Source organism: Ambystoma mexicanum, chromosome 4p (genome assembly GCF_040938575.1).
Source record: "Ambystoma mexicanum isolate Mex_15411 chromosome 4p, UKY_AmexF1_1, whole genome shotgun sequence".
Taxonomy (NCBI): domain Eukaryota; kingdom Metazoa; phylum Chordata; class Amphibia; order Caudata; family Ambystomatidae; genus Ambystoma; species Ambystoma mexicanum.
The window spans coordinates 464,353,534-464,372,289 of NC_090927.1; the positions used below are offsets into that span (position 1 = coordinate 464,353,534).

The window sequence follows — 18,756 nt, forward strand, 5'->3', positions numbered from 1 at the left end:
TAAGGATTGGCAATAGGTTTATTAGTTTAGGCCCTTTTATTTTGGCATGCTCCTGGGCTCGGCCTGCATGCTTGACGGCACCGTCTCTGCCCCGCACTGCACCTTGGGTGTGCACCCAGTAGGGGGTAAGCCTTTGGGCTCTCGACCGGTATTGCTGGCCCTGCGTAAAGGCACTTCTTCAGGTAAGGACCCGGTATCAGGGCGATGCCCGTCGGGATGATGGTCGTAGAGCTCACAGGCCTCTCGGCTGCGCGACTGGGAGGGCCCTTGGACCCCTCAGCCATGAGGCCGGTAGCTTTGTGAGCCTCAGTGCTCCCTGCACCGGTATGAGGACCAGATTGACCCCTAGCTTCTGAGGGGTGCTTTAGAGAATAACGCACCTATCTGCTGTGTCTTCCTCCAGACTTAGTCCTTGATGTTCTGCAGAGTTCCCTCCAACGCTTGAGTCAGTGCTTGAACAACCTGGGCATGATGGAGTCACACAGAGCATCCGCCCAAACCTTGGTCTTCACCAAGGCATCGAAGACAGAGCGCGTGGGGATCTGCTGTAGGGAAGGAACCATCGCACGACGGACACCTGCTAAAGCCTGTCAGGGTGTGCATGCGCCGCGGACAGATCTAGGGCACCAGTGGACGGTGTTCTTAAGTCTGCAACAGAAATAAAATAGTACTGGGGAAGCACATGGAATTACGAGGCAAGGCCTTACCAGGAGCGCTGTTGGAGCGGTCTGTTCCCGTCAGCGCGTGAAAAGGGTACTGAGGTGTGGCGCTAGTGGTCAGGGTTAAGGGAGTTCGTGCTCTCGAGGCCGTGCCTCAGTGCACCAGTACATTTAAGGGGGAAATGCCTTTCTGGTGAAAAAGAGATTACGTTTCCGTCCCTCGCAACGGACGCCCCATACAGGATGGAGGAAAGGGGACTATGGATTAGGAGTATGTTAGTCACTCCAGTGAGTAACACTTAATTTCTCTGTATTGTGGTTTCGCTCTGACTGTGCCTGGATACAATTTAGTTTGCTCTGCTTTTCCCTCTGTCGAGTAGATCTCTTATCAAATCATTCTAAAGTCACTCGACATCTTGCATATTATTTCTGGTATGAAATACTTTCATTGCACAAACTTAAAATGTATCAATATAGTGTGCGTCCGCCAAGATTTAAATGCAGCGCCTAGGGAACTTTGCTTTTGGGAGTTTACCTCAAAAAGTGAACTTACATCCATAGTCTAAGATCATAAAGATGGAAAATCATTGATTTAATGCCAATTATTGGGGCTTAAGTGATTCATTTGAATTTAACAATTGAGCCTATGTGTCCTTTTTAAACATTAGGTTAATATAGATTTAATTTTTTAAATGACAAATTAGCATTATTAATGAAAGATTTCACAAGTGATTCTACCATTACCTTTTGATAGAGCTGTTCCGTTCAGACTGTGTGTAATATATTTTACTTAAAAAACAGAGTTGGAAATTATACCTACAATCATGCAAATTATAAAAATACATTAAAATAGATCTACCGTTAGGTGAGGGATATTACTCCCATTAAATATCACTTACGTCTCTTCTTATAGCTGTGCCATTTGGTCTTGAGCGAAGAGAACAATGGCTTTTCACTTTTCCAAATATATCTAAAGGGAAAAATCACAAAAACAATTACGTATTGCAAGGATCTTCTATCAATATAGTCAGGTCTATTGCTTATTGTGATACTGCATCAAAATCCTCTGCTGTAAAGAGTAGAGATATCAGTTGAAGCTCTGAGAGCAATGACTACAAGGGGCATTTCAACATATTCATTAAAAAAAAAAAAATGTACTGAAAGTTAAGAACATCAAAGATTTTTTTTTCAAATATTTAAAGTCTGTTAAAGTGAGAACATTGATTAAAAAGCAACACATTACTTACCTCTGAGTAATGTTCTTTTTGATAGATGTTCCTGTTACAGATTCCTCATGTTTGATATCCATCTCCCAGCGCAGCTGCTCATCTGAAACATTTCTGCCACAAGGACAAGCAGCGCAGGCTCTGCATCAACTCAACCCCCATACCCCTCGATAATCTATGAACCCCACACCAGACAGGGCCAGAATATATAGAAGCACTGTGACCTTAGTTCTACCCTTGTCTCGGGAGGATAGCTCAGGGGCAACGTGCTCGCCTTGGAAGCAAGACGACACAGAGCAACACAGGTTTGATCCCCGGGTCCGTGCTTAGAAACCTCTGGGTATTAAGCGCGTTATATAAATAACCTATCATATCATATCACATCTATTAGCATGACATGCTGAGGGACCACAGAACCAAGGTGTATTAGCGATCCACAATGTGGGGTAGGTTGGGAGGCCGATGAGGAAACTGTGGCAGGAGCATCCATCAGAAAGAACATTACAGAGAGGTAAGTGATTAGTTCTTCTAATGGATTCCTTCCTCCCCTGGATTCCTCATCTTTGAAAGACTTCCATAGCAGTACACTGATCTGGAGGAGGGAGGAGAGCAAGGACACCACTAAACCAGAAAAATTTGAAAGACCGCTCTACCGAAACGAGCATCATCTCCCGACTGAGAATCTAATCAGTCATTTTTATAAAACATGTGCAGAGAGGCCCATATAGCTGCTTAGCAAATTTCTAGAACAGGGGACTCCACGATGCTGAGCGGAGGTGGCGGTCAATCCTCTGGTGGAATGAGCCCTGAGACCTTGAGGCGCATCCTTACCTGCCAGATAGTAGCATTCCGAGATGTAGAAGATGATCCACCTTGACCGGGTCTGTTTGGCTACAGCCCTGTCAGCATGGGCACCAGCAAAACCACCAAAAAGCTGGCCATCTTTCCTGGACATCCTTGTCGAGACACATAGAAGCTGAGCGCCCGCACCGGGTCCAGTCACTGGCATTGTTCCCCTGACTTGAAAGGATGGGGTAGAAGAAAAAAGACAGTAAGGTGGATCTTTTGAGAGGGATGGAAATTGGAGACAGCCTTCAGGAGGAAGGACGGCCTATCTCTCAACGTCACCTTCTCTTTGGAGAAAACCAAATAGGGAGGTTTAACTGATGAGGTCTGGTGCTCAGTCAACCATCTAGTGGAAGGGATGGCGACTAAGAAAATCACGTTATGCGTTAGTAATTTTGAAGAACAAGAATGCAGGGGCTCAAAGGGAGAGCCCATAAGAAACATTAACACTAAATTCAAGTCCTAAGCCAGAACAACAAGCTGGCGTGGGGGAAACTGATTACTGTGAGAAACTTGAGGGTATCCTCACACCTACTCCCCTTGGATCCTCTTCTCACGTGGCCAGGGAAGGACCATTGTTTTTGGATCCTAACCCTGGGGGTGGAGATGCAAGGGAGGATCACCTAAGCAGAGGGTTCTTGGGAATTGGGGAGATGAACAAGTTACTCTCTTACCTGGTAACGTTCTTTCGATGGGATGGTCCGACGACGTATTCCATATCTTTGACAGTAATCACCACAGCTGTGCTGCTTTGGAAAAATTTTCGGTGTCTGCGTCCTGCGTCGATGACGTCGATGCGCCGTCCCCGAGGACCTCCTCCGACGGCCGACGTCACCCGATGTGATAAGTAGGACGCACGATGCTGGTAGCCTCAGTTGTAGTTTTTTCCCCCAGAACGTGTGACACCAGTCTTCTGCCAGTCAGACACACAAGGCCTTGCGGAAACGTAAACTGAAATTGCATATGAAATTCGTCAGCGGGGAAGGTAGGGAGGGAGCATAATGGAATATGTCGTCGGACCATCCCATTGAAAGAACGTTACCAGGTAAGAGAGTAACTTGTTATTCGAGGGGTTTGGGTCCTCCGACGTATTCCATATCTTTGACAGACTCCCAAAGCAGTACCAAAGCAAGGAGGTGGGAAAAGAATTTGGAACACAAATTTAGCATGCCCAATCAAATTGCGGAATAAAGGACTGCCTTGCCAAAGGCCAGATCCTGTCCTCGGATGGAATCGAGGGAGTAGTGCTGTACAAAAGTATGTACAGAAGCCCAGGTGGCTGCATCACAGATGTTACGAATAGCAACACCCCTCTGTAGGGCAGTAGATGCAGCCATACCCCTGGTAGAATGGGCCCGCAAGCCAGCCAGTGGGTCCTTACCCGCCAAGCGGTAACACTCGGAGATAGCCAAAATAATCCAACGAGACAAAGTCTGTTTCGTCACAGCTTGTCCCAAACGCTTTCCAGCGTAACCAATGAAGAGTTGATCGTCCACTCTGACCCGGGACATGCGTGAAATATTAAAGCTCAACGCTCTCCTAGGATCAAGCCTATGGAGCCTCTCCTCTTTCTTACCAGGATGCGGAGGAGGATAGAATGCCAGAAGAACAACCTTCTGGCCCAAATGAAATTCCGAAACCACATTCAGAAGAAAGGAAGGATGAACTCGAAGGACAACCCTGTCCTTATGAAACACACTGAAGGGTGGCTTAACTGAAAGTGCCTGTAACTCACTCACTCTGCGAGCGGAAGTAACCACAACCAAAAACACAGTTTTAAGAGTTAACAGTCTCAAAGGGCAAGAAGGCAAAGGCTCAAACGGAGCACCCATAAGAAACTTAAGAACAAGGTTCAAATCCCAACCGGGCACCAGAAAAGGTGACGGAGGGAACACATTAGTGAGCCCTTTCAAAAACTGAGAAATTAAAGGAATCTTAAAATAGGAACATTCTTCAGCCGAGCGCTTAAATATGGACAGCGCCGCCAGGTAACATTTAATGGTACCCACTTGCAAGCCCCTGTGGGCCAAAGAAAGCACAAAAGACAGAACCATGGGAATGTCACATTCAAAAGGATCCACATTCTTAACTCTGCACCAGTCGCAGAATTTATGCCAACGGCAACGGTACAGAGACTTTGTTGCCAGCTGTCTGGCCGAGAGCAACACCTCCAACACGTCTTCAGGGAGGTCCCAATCCTTCTACCTCAACCTTTCAGAAGCCAAGCGTGAAGGTTGAGGGATCTGATCTCTGGATGGAGAACCTGACCCCCCCCCTCCCGTAAGAGCAGATCGTCTCGGTAGGGAAGACGACGTGGAGGGCAGATGGACAAGTCGAGAAGGTCCGGGTACCACGTCCTCCGGGCCCATGCCAGAGCAATGAGGATCATCCGGGAACCGAACCTCCGTAACCTCTGCAGTACTTGCGGGATGACGGGGACTGGAGGAAACTCGCACAGCAGTGGGAATGACCACTCCACCACGAACGCGTCTCCTAAGGCTCCTTTTGGAGGAAATTCCCGCAAGCAGAACCTCTCGCACTTCCGGTTGAGACTGGAGGCAAAGAGATCCACTTGAGGGGTCCCCCAAAGGGCGAAGATCACCAGGAGAATCTCCTGAGCCAGCTCCCACTCGTGAGAGATCGTGCTCTGCCTGCTCAGAGCGTCCGCCGTCTCATGGTCGTCTCCGGCCAGATGAACACCCGAGATCGAAACTTCCTGCTGGATGGCCCAGAACTCGAGCTGCATCGCCTCCCTGCACAGAGGAAGTGACCCTGCCCCCCCTTTTTGTTGAGGTAGTGCATGGCCACTGTGCTGTCCGTTAGGATCAGGACACTCATTACTCGCACAGTTGGCAGAAAAGCCTTCAGGGCTAGCCTGACGGCTCTCAGCTCCAACAGATTGATATGGAGTCTGGACTCCGACAGAGACCAACGACCGCTGACTGTCAACTCGTTGGCATGAGCTCCCCATCCCGTGAGGGATGCGTCCGTCAAGATCGTCACCTCCGGCCAGGGAAGCCAAAACGGAGCCCCCTTCATCAGATTGCCTTCGACGGCCCACCACAGAAAGTCCTGGGCGACCGAGGGCGGCACCTGAACAGGGTCCGACATCCTGCCGGAAGATTGCGACCACTGCATCTTGAGTGCCCACTGCAAAGATCTCATCCGCAGACGAGCCTCTGGCACCAGAAGAATGCAGGATGCCATGAGGCCGAGCAACCTCAAGAACTCGAACGCCGGGAGCGTCTGGGCAAGTTGAAACTTGTGCACCATCTGCTGAATGTGAAGAGCCCTCACCTGGGGAGGAAAACACAGCCCCAGGGATGTGTCTAGCACTGCTCCGATGTACTGGAGCCGCTGAGTTGGCGTCAAATGGGACTTCTTTAAATTGAGGGAGAATCCCAGCTTGTGAAGGGAGTGGCAGGTGATGGACAGATGATCCAGGACTTGCTCGGGAAAGCTACCCCTGATCAACCAATCGTCCAGGTAGGGCTAGACGTGAATCCCCCCTTTCCCGAGATGCGCTGCCACCACCACCATGAGCTTGGTGAAAACCCTCGGGGCGGAGGTCAATCCAAACAGCATGACCCGAAACTGAAAGTGTGAGTCGCCAACTGCGAACCTCAGGTACTTCTTGTGCTTGGGATGGATCGGCACATGGAAGTAAGCGTCCTTGAGGTCGAGAGACACCATCCAGTCCCGAAGTTGAAGGGCCTGGAGGACTTGAGAGAGAGTTACCATCTTGAGCTTGTCCTTCCTGAGGAGTTTGTTCAAACCGCGCAAGTCCATGATGGGTCTCAATCCCCCGTCTTTCTTCGAAATCAAAAAAATAAGGGGAATACCATCCCTTGTTCCTCTCCGCTACAGGCACCAGTTCTATGGCGCCTTTCTCCAGAAGGGCTTGAATTTCCTGCGCAAGAAGCGTATCCGGACTCTTCAAGGAGAGGTTCCCAGGTGGATTGTCGTGAAGCCTCTGCCGAAAGGGAAGACAGTAGCCGTGGGTTATGATCTCCAGAACCCACGCATCTGAAGTAATGGCATGCCACTCTACAAGATGCAGCGCCAGCCTTCCCCCAACCGGCGAACCATGGGACATGGCCTCATGACTGAGTGGTAGCGGCTGCGGCGTTGCCGGAGGGCAGAGGCAACTGCCCGAGCGGCCTTGGCACCTCGAGTACCCTGTTTTCCACCTCTAGTACTCCTACGGTGGCCTCTTTGACTGACAGCTCCTCTCGCTTTACTAAGGACGAGTAATAACGAAAGGAACCTTCCCTCCATTGTTGTTCCCTAGGACGAAAAGGCGGAGGTTGTCTAACTGCAGCGCCCAACGAGTTCGCTGCAGCTTTGGAGGTCTGCAACCTCTCAAGGCTCTCGTCAGCCTTGCTGCCAAAAAGATGTTCACCGTCAAAGGGCATGTTGAGGAGCCGGGACTGCACATCAGGAGCGAACCCCGACTTCCGCAACCACGCAAATCTGCGTATGACGGCGCTCGCCGCCATGGACCGGCTGACACAATCTGCCATGTCCAAACCCAACTGAACAGCCTCACACATGGCATCCTTGCCATCCTGGGCCATAGCAAGGAAACTATCCCGTTCGTCCCCTTCGGGAATATGTTCAGCCGCTAATGCAACACAGTTCCACAGAGTGTGTGTGAAACGAGACAAGGCACATACGAAGTTGGTCGCCTGAAGCGCCATACCCCCTGAAGAAAACACTTTCTTCGCCCAGCCATCAAAAAGTTTGTCGTCCCTATCCAGAGGGATGGTAGGATACAGCGCCTGCTTAGCCGGGGCCGTAGCCGCCTGCACCACCAAACTCTCCGGAGTGGGGTGCCTGGACAAGTAGCAAGGGTCGCTACTGGCTGGACGGTATTTTCGCAACAAAGACTTGCCCAGTGCCGGGAGACTCTCCGGAGCAGACCAAGCCGCCGCCACCCTTCTCTGCAGAGCCATATGAAACGGCAGTACCGGGTCAGTGGGGGGACCTAGACCAAGGATGTCCGTGAGATCATCCTGAACAAACTCCCTTGGGGGAGCCGACCATCCCAAGTACTCGGTGACCCGAGACATAAGGCGCCGGTACGAAGAATCGGCATGAGTGCCAGGCTCAGGCCTACAAAACTCCACCTCTGGAGAGGTGTCCAGTCCACTGCAGTGACTGCCTCCGGTCATCAAATTGGCTATGGCCCGAGAGATGCTCATCTGGCACCGGAACCAAGCCCTCATCAGAGCCCTCATCACCCTCTGAAATGTACTCCAGGCGGTGAGAGGAAGACACCTGGGGACCAAAGCTAAGTCTGACCCTAGCCAGAGGCTTTCTAGGGGCTTCCCCGTGCCACGGGGCCCCTCCGACACCACCGCCTCGAAAGGCGTTGAAGGTGCCGAACGAATCGGCACCGGCGTCGAGAGAATCAGCATCGACGTCGAGTGAATCGTCGTCTACGTCAGCCGCAGCGACGGCGTCGACACAAGCCTTGAAGCCAGAGCTCCGAGCGTGTCCTTCGACGACCTAGGTGCCGACAGCATTGACGACCCCCTCGGAGGCAGAGCCTCGAGAGGGAGACCGTCGACGACCTCGGCACCACAGGCGGCGTCGTCTTCCTTGAAGACTGCACAGGATCACGCAGTCTCGAGCGCTTCGAGGACCTGGACCTGGAACGGGCATGGTGAGAACAGTTACCCTTGTCCGAGCCGTACCTCTCCCGCCTCCCGTGCCGACCACCCGAGCCAGAAGGCGTGCGAGCAGTGTCTCTCAACCGATCACGACCGACCCCACTCAGAGGCGAGGACGGACCGGTGCCCTGCGATTCGAGAATCGCTAACATCTTCTTCCCGAAGGAAGCCCATTCCTCCGGTGTCGCTTGCATGGTGGAATAAGCGACCCGCCGACGGGCGGAGTCCTCGGAAGAGGACGGGGAAGGCGACTGATGCCGGCGCTTCCGGGAATGCCTCGAAGAGATCGAAGAGACCGACTCCTTGAAGGAGACCCACTGGACCTCCGACGATGACGCAGAGAGTCGCCTCTCGAATCATCCGTTGAAAGCCCAGCAGACCTCGACTTCCGGGGCTTAGACACCCTACCTACCGACAACTTCTTCTTGCGCTCCCGCAAGGCCTCGGCCGTGAGCGACTGGCAGTCGACACAGTCGTCCGTGTCATGGGCCTCCCCGAGGCACCAGAGGCAGGCGTCGTGCGAGTCCGTTACCGAAATCTTGGACCTACAGTCCCCGCATTTCTTGAAGCCCGGACGCGGGGTTGAAGACGAGGTAGACATCCTCATGAATAGGCTTTTTCACAAAACCGAACAGACCGAGAAGATTACAACAGAAAATCCAAAGAGTCGAGGCGTACCGAGATTCACGATGCGAACACGTTCGCGGAAAAAACGGAATTGAGGCTATGGGCGTCATGCGTCCTACTTATCACATCGGGTGACGTCGGGCGTCGGAGGAGGTCCTCGGGGACGGCGCATCGACATCATCGACGCAGGACGCAGAAAAATTTGCCGAAGCAGCGCAGCTGTGGTGATTACTGTCAAAGATCTGGAATACGTCGGAGGACCCAATCCCCTCGAAGTCTGCAGGCGAGACATGGTTTCCCCCTTTTCCTTACGATAATAAACCTTACCCTCCACCCCTGGCCTTTATAGGTTGTTGTCAATCAGTTCCTTTCATTTCCGCTCATTCATACCACTAGTACTGGGACGAGGAAGAGGAGACTAGGAGTCGTACACACCAACATACCATTACACCAATCTGGTACTGAGACGAGGAAGACGCCTGAAGATTTGTGTGGGTCAGGCATGTTCAGAAAACAGCAGTAATTGTGGCCAGGCAAACAGACTTAAGGACTTACACCTGGAACCTGTCAAGTGGTTGGAGGTGCATAAAAGGTTGAGCCGACAGTTAGGAAAGGGAGACCAGCAGGAGAGAAGCTGGGCCGGGGGGTGCAGGTCTGCGAGGAGAGAAATCCTGTCAAGAGGAAGGCTGCTGAGGAGGGTCCCATCTGGAGGCCAGGATGCCAGCAATTATAGAGGGGAGTCTGCGACACTTTAGGCCAGAGCGGGCCGTGAGAGGGTCACAGTTGTTGGAGCCTACTTGGTCGGGTGTCCAGAGCTGAGGGGCATGGAAGAGACCCCAAGGAGATTTCCACAGTGCAGGTGCGGCTAGCAACGCTACAGAGTCGTGTGCATCGAGCAGAGACCGAGAAGAGAAGACGCCCGGAGGAGCCGCCAAGGACCGGCGAGTGCATCGGAGGAAACAATCAAACCGGGTTGCTCTTGGGGCTATTGCAGGGCACATTTTATTGTCAGATGAACAAAAATAGATGTGCAATTAAAAGTTAACCTAAAGTGAGGGGTTGTTTTGAACACGATCAAGTTGAATTATAAGTGAACGAACATGAATTAAATCTTAGTGAATACAGAACTAAAGGAAAGCTTTGATAAGCTTAAGAATGGAATGCAAGCATGTGTGAAGCACACATAGTAAATACTAAAAGACAAAGAACAAATCTTGTGGAGAGAAAGTAATGGATATTACTGAAGAGTGTGAAAGTAATGAGGTGAAAGAAAGTGAGCACCACATAGTGAATTATATGAAAGAACACATTGTGGCAAAGCCAAGAGACTGGCAAGGAAAAAAACACATTGTGGCAAAGCCAAGAGACTGCCAAGGAGAAGCCAAAGTGAATGCGAACCAGAACACAGTAGCAGTGACAGAAACACCTGTGTGGGCAAGAAAGCATAGGGTAATTGGTTGTGTGACCTGTAATGGGTGGACCGTGTGGTCCGACAACTGCGCCTAGACCGAGGATACAGTGAGAAACCAGACGGTCTCTCACCCGCTAGTCCCTGGGGATCTGTCATCCAGGTGTCCAGGGCACGGCCATCACTTTTGAATCCAGTTCCTGGGGGTGGACCAGTGCGGGAGGATCACCTGGGTGAGGGGTCTTCGGGGAGTGGGACACCTGATGGCGAGATGGGGTATCCCCTTCCCTGCAACACCTTTACCCCACCCTACCAGGTAGGATACGTGGGAACTTTACCCCTACCCCCTTCCAGTCACAAACTCTTTCACATAGACAGCCCGCTCTGGGAGAAAAGAGACTCACACCTGAGCAATGTACCTGACATGTCCCGTTACTATGGTGAGTCAATTACTGGTAACAGCCCACACCTGACTTCTATTAAGTTTCCCCAAGCAGATAAAAGGCGGAGCATGAGAGCACACTCTAAGCAAGGAGAAACACACAATGGAACAGCATTTTTCAGCCAGCAGCTGAACGAGGGGAGAAAGACAGCAAACCAAGAAGGGAAAGCAAGGAGGGAGATACCCTTGACCTTTCTGGCGAGAAACCGTTACTTTCCAGAAACCTTCAGATTAAAAACCGTAAAACCTGGAAAGCAGACTGAAGAATCCTGCATTGTGTGTCAGATACCCCGGGTCCTCCTGCTTGACTGGCTGAGACAGTGAGGAGCAGCAGCCAGCGTGATACCTTCCTTGGCTCCATAAACAAAGCAGCGCAAGAGAGATCAACACAGCCGGTGAGTTGGGGAGACCAATGCAAGACCGCCTGTGTTGAAGTCAAGGTTGCAAGTGGCAACATTGTATAAAGAGCGCAAGAGAGAAGATTATTAACGTGTGTGATGAAGACACGAGTAAAACTCAATTGCTTGTGGATGTTTGAACTTTAACAGAGAAAGAAACGATACAAGTAACAGAGTGGTCTGTCACTGTGAGTGTGCTCAATCGAAGGTCTCTGTGTAGCCAAGAAGTAGCAAAAGCAAACATGAGGAAAAGATGAACATTTAAATAAAGTAAAACGAAGTGGTCCTGCTACAGTTTAAGCAAAATCCACCGCACATTTGAAAGTCTTCGATTTTGGTACAAAGAGGAAAACGTAGAAAGTGAGATTACAAGGTCCGAGCCCAATCGAGGGAGACCAAGTGTTTGATAACATTGTGTAAAAAGGGGTCCGAGCCTGAAGTGGGGAGACCCGTGGTCCAAGCCTGAATGAGGGGGTCCTAGCCTGATGGAGGGAGATCCTAGTAAACCGTAAAACCTGAGAACTTGTGAATGTGGAAATCCTGCTAGGAAAGGAACTTTGGTGCTTGTTTTGTTGTGTCAGGTCCTCTACAATAAGAGACTTTGTTTTGGTAAACAGACTGGCGCAGAAAGGCCAGACACCTACATGTTGAAATGTTTTGGCAAAGGGAGGTTGGAGCAGAAAACCCACATACCTATGTGTTGAACTGCATCATCAAGGCAGCAAAACCAGAGTGTGTGCGAAGCTCGAGTGTGCCGCCTTGCCCCGTGCTGAAAACATGGGCAGGGGAAGCCAACTGCTCAACTATCCTGACATATCACTTCTTGAACACTTTTCATTTTGCATACATTGATATCCCACATCCTTTTGTATTTAGATGTAAGGCCTGGCAATAGGTTTACTAGTATAGGTCCTCTTCATTTGACAAAGACTCCACTAGGACAGCGCCATTATTTGATGGTCTTAGCTTGCTCCCATCTTTAGATTTATGATTAGACAGGCATTCAACCAACCCATTTAAAATTCAATAAACACCCTGGAACTGTGATCACTTGTGTCTGTCTTCACTGTTTGATACCAATGCTTCCTTACAATACCCTGTCTGCAAAGGCCAAGGAACCATACAGATAAACAATCTTCACGTATGAAAGAGATTGCTGAAGTGAAGACAGAAGAGAGCAATCTGTGTAAACTATTAAAGGGATGGTCTAGTAAAAAATTTTATTTAAAAAAATAGATAGGCAACATAAAGAAAAAAATACTAGCATTCTCCGTTTTAAAACTTCCTATGTAAAATTTTGAGCTATTCAAGCTCAAAATTCGCAAAAGCAAGCACATGGGCGCATCACATTTTGTGAAATGGAGGCCCTCCTGTGCTGGCTTTTGCTTTTGCGGCACTAATGAAGGAAAAGCCAGCCAGCTGTAGTGAACAAAGACTACCGCTGGGTGGCTTTCCCTTCATTAGTGCTGTAGGCGGAGGACGGGGACCGGAGACCAGACCAGGAAAGCTGCAGCTGAATCTCGGTAAGTGCTATTTTTTTTTTTTTTTTAAATAAGCACTAGCTGCGTTTTTTTTCCTAAGTTTTCCGGGCTGGAGGAGCCCGGAAAACTTAGAAATAAAACCGCAGCTTTAAAAACGTTGTATTTATGTTTGCGGACGCTTTTGAAGCGACCGCAAACATAAATACAACGTTGTGTTGGAAAACGCTGCAGTTTTTCTTTCCAAGTTTCTCAGGCTCCTCCGGCTCGGAGGAGCCTGAGAAACTCGTAAAGAAAAACCGCAGCGTTTTCCAACACAACCACGTTGTTTCTGCCTGAATCTGCTTTACCATTTGGGGCTCTCGGCTCTGGCAGCAAAATGGCAGCAAGATACTACTTCACAGTGCCAATCTGCAGCACTTCTGGAAAAAGCAGAAAATCTTGTACAGAGGATGTACAACAGGTGAAAGGGTCCAGATCCCTCTCCGAAAACTCATGCCGCCTGTATACACAAATTCATTAGGTGGCGGGTCTACAAGCAGAGGGGCGCACATCCAGGACATTCTCTGACAAATCACACCCTTTGTACCTCAACCTTTTAGCAGCCAGGCATAAAGGTTCAGGCTGGTGAGGTACGGATGAAGGATTCATCCTTCCGATTGGGGGAAGAGAAGATCTACTCTCTTCGAAGGCACTATGGAGGACAGATGGACATGTCCAGCAAGTCTGGGTACCACATTCTTCGGCCCCAGTCCAGTGCGATCAGGATCACTGTGGACCTAAACAGGAACAGTTTCCTGAGAACGAGCGGTATGACAGGGATCGGCAGAATGCAGAGGTCGACATCCCCCTTGACCATCAAAGCATCCCCCAGAGCTCCATGTTGAGGAAACTGTGTGGAGCAGAACCACTCACACTTCCTGTTTGCACTGGAAGCGAAGAGGCCAAGCTTGACAAGCCCAGTAGCTACAGTTACCACGTCCAGACCAATCAAAATGAACATGGGCCCGGACTGCCGCAGTCCCCTGAGAAATAGTGCAATGACAGTAGCCAGCGGGAATGCACAGAGGAGATCCACTCGACTGTCAATACACCCCCCAGAGCTCACCGACGAGAAACCTCTGTGGAGAAGAAAAAATGTTTCTTGCTGTTCACACAGGAAGTGAACCAAAAGGGTCACTTGAGGAGTCGCCCAAAAGGATAACACCTCCTCCAGAACTTCCTGACAGAACGCTCATTACTGGGAGGCCGTAGTCGGTCTACTCAATGCCTCCACAATGACGTTCTCCCTGCCAGATAGATTAACTGCCATCAGGGACACATTCTCCAGAGCCCAGAACCACAGTCACGTTTTTTCTCTGCAGAGAGGCAAGGAGCACACACCTCTTCATATGTCGAGGTAGTGCATGGCCACTGTGTTGTCCGTCATGACCAGAACAGTCTTGCCCCATACAAAGGCAACCAGGGCCAGCCTGATTGCTATCAACTCTAGCAAATTGATCTGTTCTCTGCATTCTGACCAAGACCACAAGTAACTCACCATCAGGTCTTGTAGGTGAGTGCCCCAACCTTTCAGGGAATTGTCCGTGACTAGAGTCAGTTGGGGCCAGTGTTGTCAAAGCAGGATCCCCTTCAGTGGGTTGTCACTCACTCTGGGACCACACTTCCAGGGATCTGAACACTTTCATTGAGACCTGAAGATCTTTGGTGCATCCCAAAACTGAGACCACTGACAACTCGAAGCCACTGTAGTGACCTTATCCATAGCTGGGCCTCTGGCACTACAAGAATACAGGAGGCTATAAGACCCAGCAAGCGCAGAAAGGCTGTGGATAAGACTTTCTGCTGTGATTAGAGGACATGGACCTTCTTGGAGATATTCGTCATTCAATCCTCGGGCAGGAAAGCCCTGCCCAGGCGAGTGTCCAAGACCACTCTGATGAAACGGAGTGACTGGAATGGAGAAACGTGAGACTTCCTAAAGTTCAGGGAGAAGCCTAAACTGTGCAAGAGGCTGCACGTTTGGTATAAATGTTCAAAAACAAGGTCTGGGGAGCGAGCTTGCACAGCCCAGTGGTCCAGATAGGGAACAACGTGAATGCCTTCAATTTTTAGGTGAGCCACAACCACAGTCCGCAGCGTGGAGAAAACCATTTGTGCCGAAGATAAACAGAATGGCAGGACCTTGGCTTGGTAGTGGCAATGGCCTGCTGTAAATCAATGGTGCTTCCTATGCCTTCAGCGGATGGGCACATGGAGGTAGGTATCCTCTAGAGCTAGTGAGAAGAGCCAGTCCTCCAAATCGAGGGCTTGAAGGATCTAAGCCAGAGTAAACATCTTGATCCTGTACTTGCACAGGTACACGTTCAGAAGTTGCAGATACAGTATAAGACGTAAGCCTCACCTTTGTTTGTCACCAGACAATGGGTTGAATATCAACACTTGCCTCGTACCCGAGCAGGATACTTGTTCTATGGCACATTTCTCCTCCAACAGGAGAGGGTGCGGAAACAAGTATTGAACAGTTAGGAGATGGTTTGACGGGTGTTGACCAGTATCCCTGGTGAATTATGTACAAGACCCAGGAAATGGATTTGGTAAGTAACCAGTTCTTGTCGAGCCAAAAACGTCTGCTGCCCACAGGGGATGAGTGTTAGTCTTCTTCACATGTGCTTTGCGCTCAGGGCTGAGGGGTACAGTGGAAGCTGAGGAGCATCCTCTTGAAGCACCTCAACCCCATCCCCTATCTGGGCTGTATCTGTTTGCCTGAAGGGGCCAGCCCTATAACCTAAGGGCTTGGGAGGTGAAGGGGTAAAACCCCCCTATCCCTGGCTGTGGGCCCTGTAGGCTTTTGTTGTACTGCTAGGCCAAGAGATTTAGCTGTCCCCTTCGAGGACTGAAATGTCAGGAGGGACTCATTGGCTTTTGCCCAAATAAATCGTTGCAGCTAAACGGTATGTCCAGGAGCTTCATCAGAATATCCGGGGTGAAACCAAAAGGTCCTCAGCCATGAGTAACTCCTCAACACCGTCCCTATGGCCATCATATGAGCCATGCAGTCAGGCGAATACAGGCCTGATTGTAGTATTTGTCGGGATGCATCCTTTCCATCCTTGACTAGAGCTTCAAAGTCCTCTCTCATATCTTCTCCATGGCCAGAGACCGAAGGAGAATTTGGCCATGGCACAAGAGGCATTGATAGCTCGAAGACACAGGCTCCCTGAGCCAAAGATCTTTCTTCCCGAGGCATCAAGTTTCCTGTCAGAAGGTGACTAAGGGAAAGACATTCTCTTCAGATTTGCAGTGGTGGCATGGACCACCAGGCTCTCGGGGGAAGGGTGTACAGACAGGAAAGACGTGCCAGAAGACAGAGCGATGTGGCATAGAGACGGGTCCTCATCCATAGGATTCACCTGCGAGCCCAAAGGCACACAACCGTGACCTCTGGTGGGGTATCTGCCGGCACGTCCAAGCGCAGTAGACCCCGGTGTTTAGATGATCTGCTTGGTAAATGAGACCAAATGCAGTGCTTCTCATTTATGTAATTGTGGAATAGGAACCATTTGTTCGGTTCGGCACCTGGCAACCTCTAACGGGTTTGTCTGTCACATTTGTCCCTATGGAGAAAGTTAGTTTTCCCGTCTGCTCTCAAAGTGCCTTGGGGTGTATAACACTGGCATGGCTTGCAATACTGAATGTTGTGTTCCTCTCCTAGATAGTACAGGCAAATCCTGAGAGGGTCAGAGACAGACATTTGACACCTACAGTTGACACAGGGTTTGAAACCTGAGGCCTTCAGCGTATTCGGCATTGTGCGAAAACAAGAACATTCAAATACTTGTGACGAAGCAGAGTTTCTAAATCAAGCAGAGTGCACAGATAAAAGGAACTAAGATCACAGGGTGTAGCGCATGTATATATACTAGCCCAGACGTCATGCCCGGCATGGACCGCATAGAGGCATCGGAGGTAACCATGCTAAGCCCCCTAAATGGGGAACATTTATGGTGCAGAACTATCTAGACTAGATAAGATTGCTAATATCCTGTGGTGAAATAAATATGCTTCTACAAGCATCTTCTACAACTTCTAGAAAGCTTTCAAAATGTAGACATACATGAGGATTTATCTTTCAATTTGATTTATGGGTGAGCTCAAAATTCCCAGGCTAGATATTCGGTTGAGAGAGTCAGTGCCGAAAAAGTCCACCTGGTAGATGGAGCTTGGAAAGAGCACCTGTCGTGTTCTGTTCCTTCCCCTTTTATTAAACCACTCCAAGAGAACTTGTGCACATTAGACCTGCCATATCTGCTTAGATTAGACAACAATTGCAACTTCTACAAGGCTATGATTTTGCATGACCTGAAAAAGAAACTGGGTAAATACAGAATGTATGCGCATGGATGCTTTGTGCACATTGTATACTTTTCCCTGCCCAGTGTTTTACCCGGACTCAGTTGGTATGCAACCCCACAGGGGTTAAGCAGGCCGCAAGAGAGATGCTTGCTTGCCAATGGCCTGCTGTGACAAGCTGCCTCTCAATCACACCAGAAAAGCTTGGTAGATGAGCAACACTAGCCAAAGTAGCTGTAGTTTGGGGATTGAGTATACCCTCCACTTCTTACTCATTTCCCCTGCATAAAAAGTTGAGGATTAAAAATCTGATCCTAAGTGTCGAACGTATATGGACAATCAGAGAGGCCAAGTCCTTTTTTTTTGGGGAAACTTTGACAATAACGTTACCAGGTATAGGGGCTCCTTTTTTAGCAGCAGCCTGAAAAATAATTGGGCTCCGACGCCCCGCTGTAGCAGTTGGCACTTTATTTTCTTTCCCGGCAATGATTATGAGGGCACAGGCTTGAAGTAAAGCCATGTGAGCATGATTTTATATTGCCAGAGCTCCCTTTGGTGAATTTTATAGACTCACTCAATTTCTATCTAATCATATTTATACTAGCTTCCCAGGTTTGATGAAAAGTTAACTCATCTGGGGCTTTTTTAAATATTCTATTGAGTGTTTTAATTTAAACTGAATTGTTTTTAATATGTGATTTTATTTCAACGACTGCTTCCTTCTTGTGTGACTTGCACGTTTGTATTTTTCTTTTTACTTTTTTACTTGATATGAAACGCCCTTGCGACCAACCGTTTTAATAAAATGAAATCAAAATCACAACAGTAACTAGATAGTTCATAGATGAACTGTGACTCGTTCGGGAAAGGAAGTGTCTTAGATGGAATTCATCTGGATATTTAGGATGCGGTTGGGGAAGCGGGAGGGAGGAACAAGAGGAATTCGACAGCTGGGATGTCTGGAGCAGCTATGGAGGCAGCATTGAAATAGCTAGCTGAACAAGACAAGTCAGACCCCCCCTCTGACACAATACTAGCAGGCACCTCCCTTGCTGATTACTGCAGACGGAGCTTCAGCAGGTAGGTGTGAGCAGATTGAGATACCAACCATTGTATGTGACACTGCAAAGATAGAAGACGTGATGTATTATGCAAGAATATGTATTAGTAAACCCAATTCTAAATAATAAGATAAAGTACATGTCTTGTAATGTCAGAGAACTCTAGCAGTGAAGTCAACAATAGCAAGGCATGATGCAAAAGTATTAGTACAGTGGGAGACCCAGCTGACCACAACATATTGTTCCCATTGTGGATCGGAAAGGCTCTGGTCAGCCGCACCACCAACTCTAGAAGGGTAATCACCCCAATAAAGGAATCACTCTGATTACAATGGTCAAACCATAAAGCCAACATATAAAAACTCCAAAGGGGTGGTTAGGAAAAGGCTGAGCATATGTGGTGCGCTAACATGGCAGCTATAGGGAGCCGAGGGTTTTCACAATGACAAAGCAAGATGCACACCTTTTTGAGGGTAATGCTAAAACTGATTTAAAGTTCTGGGTTGGGTATTTCGGTCTGGAAATTGCAGTAACTGGTATAATCGGTATGATACTTGTGTTCTGGTTCATCGGTTTTGGCCTG

At 49.2% G+C, this 18,756-nt stretch overlaps 1 protein-coding gene across 2 annotated transcripts in view; it reads right to left on the reverse strand.

The window, feature by feature from the left end:
* The window catches only part of TAF1B (TATA-box binding protein associated factor, RNA polymerase I subunit B), a 1,890,249-nt gene that overhangs the window by 697,405 nt on the left and 1,174,088 nt on the right, over nt 1-18,756 (reverse strand). For both annotated transcript variants that reach the window (XM_069605992.1, XM_069605991.1), the window contains one exon: nt 1,559-1,629. In XM_069605992.1, coding sequence (XP_069462093.1) covers nt 1,559-1,629 — 71 coding nt within the window. The remainder of the gene's footprint in view (nt 1-1,558; nt 1,630-18,756) is intronic.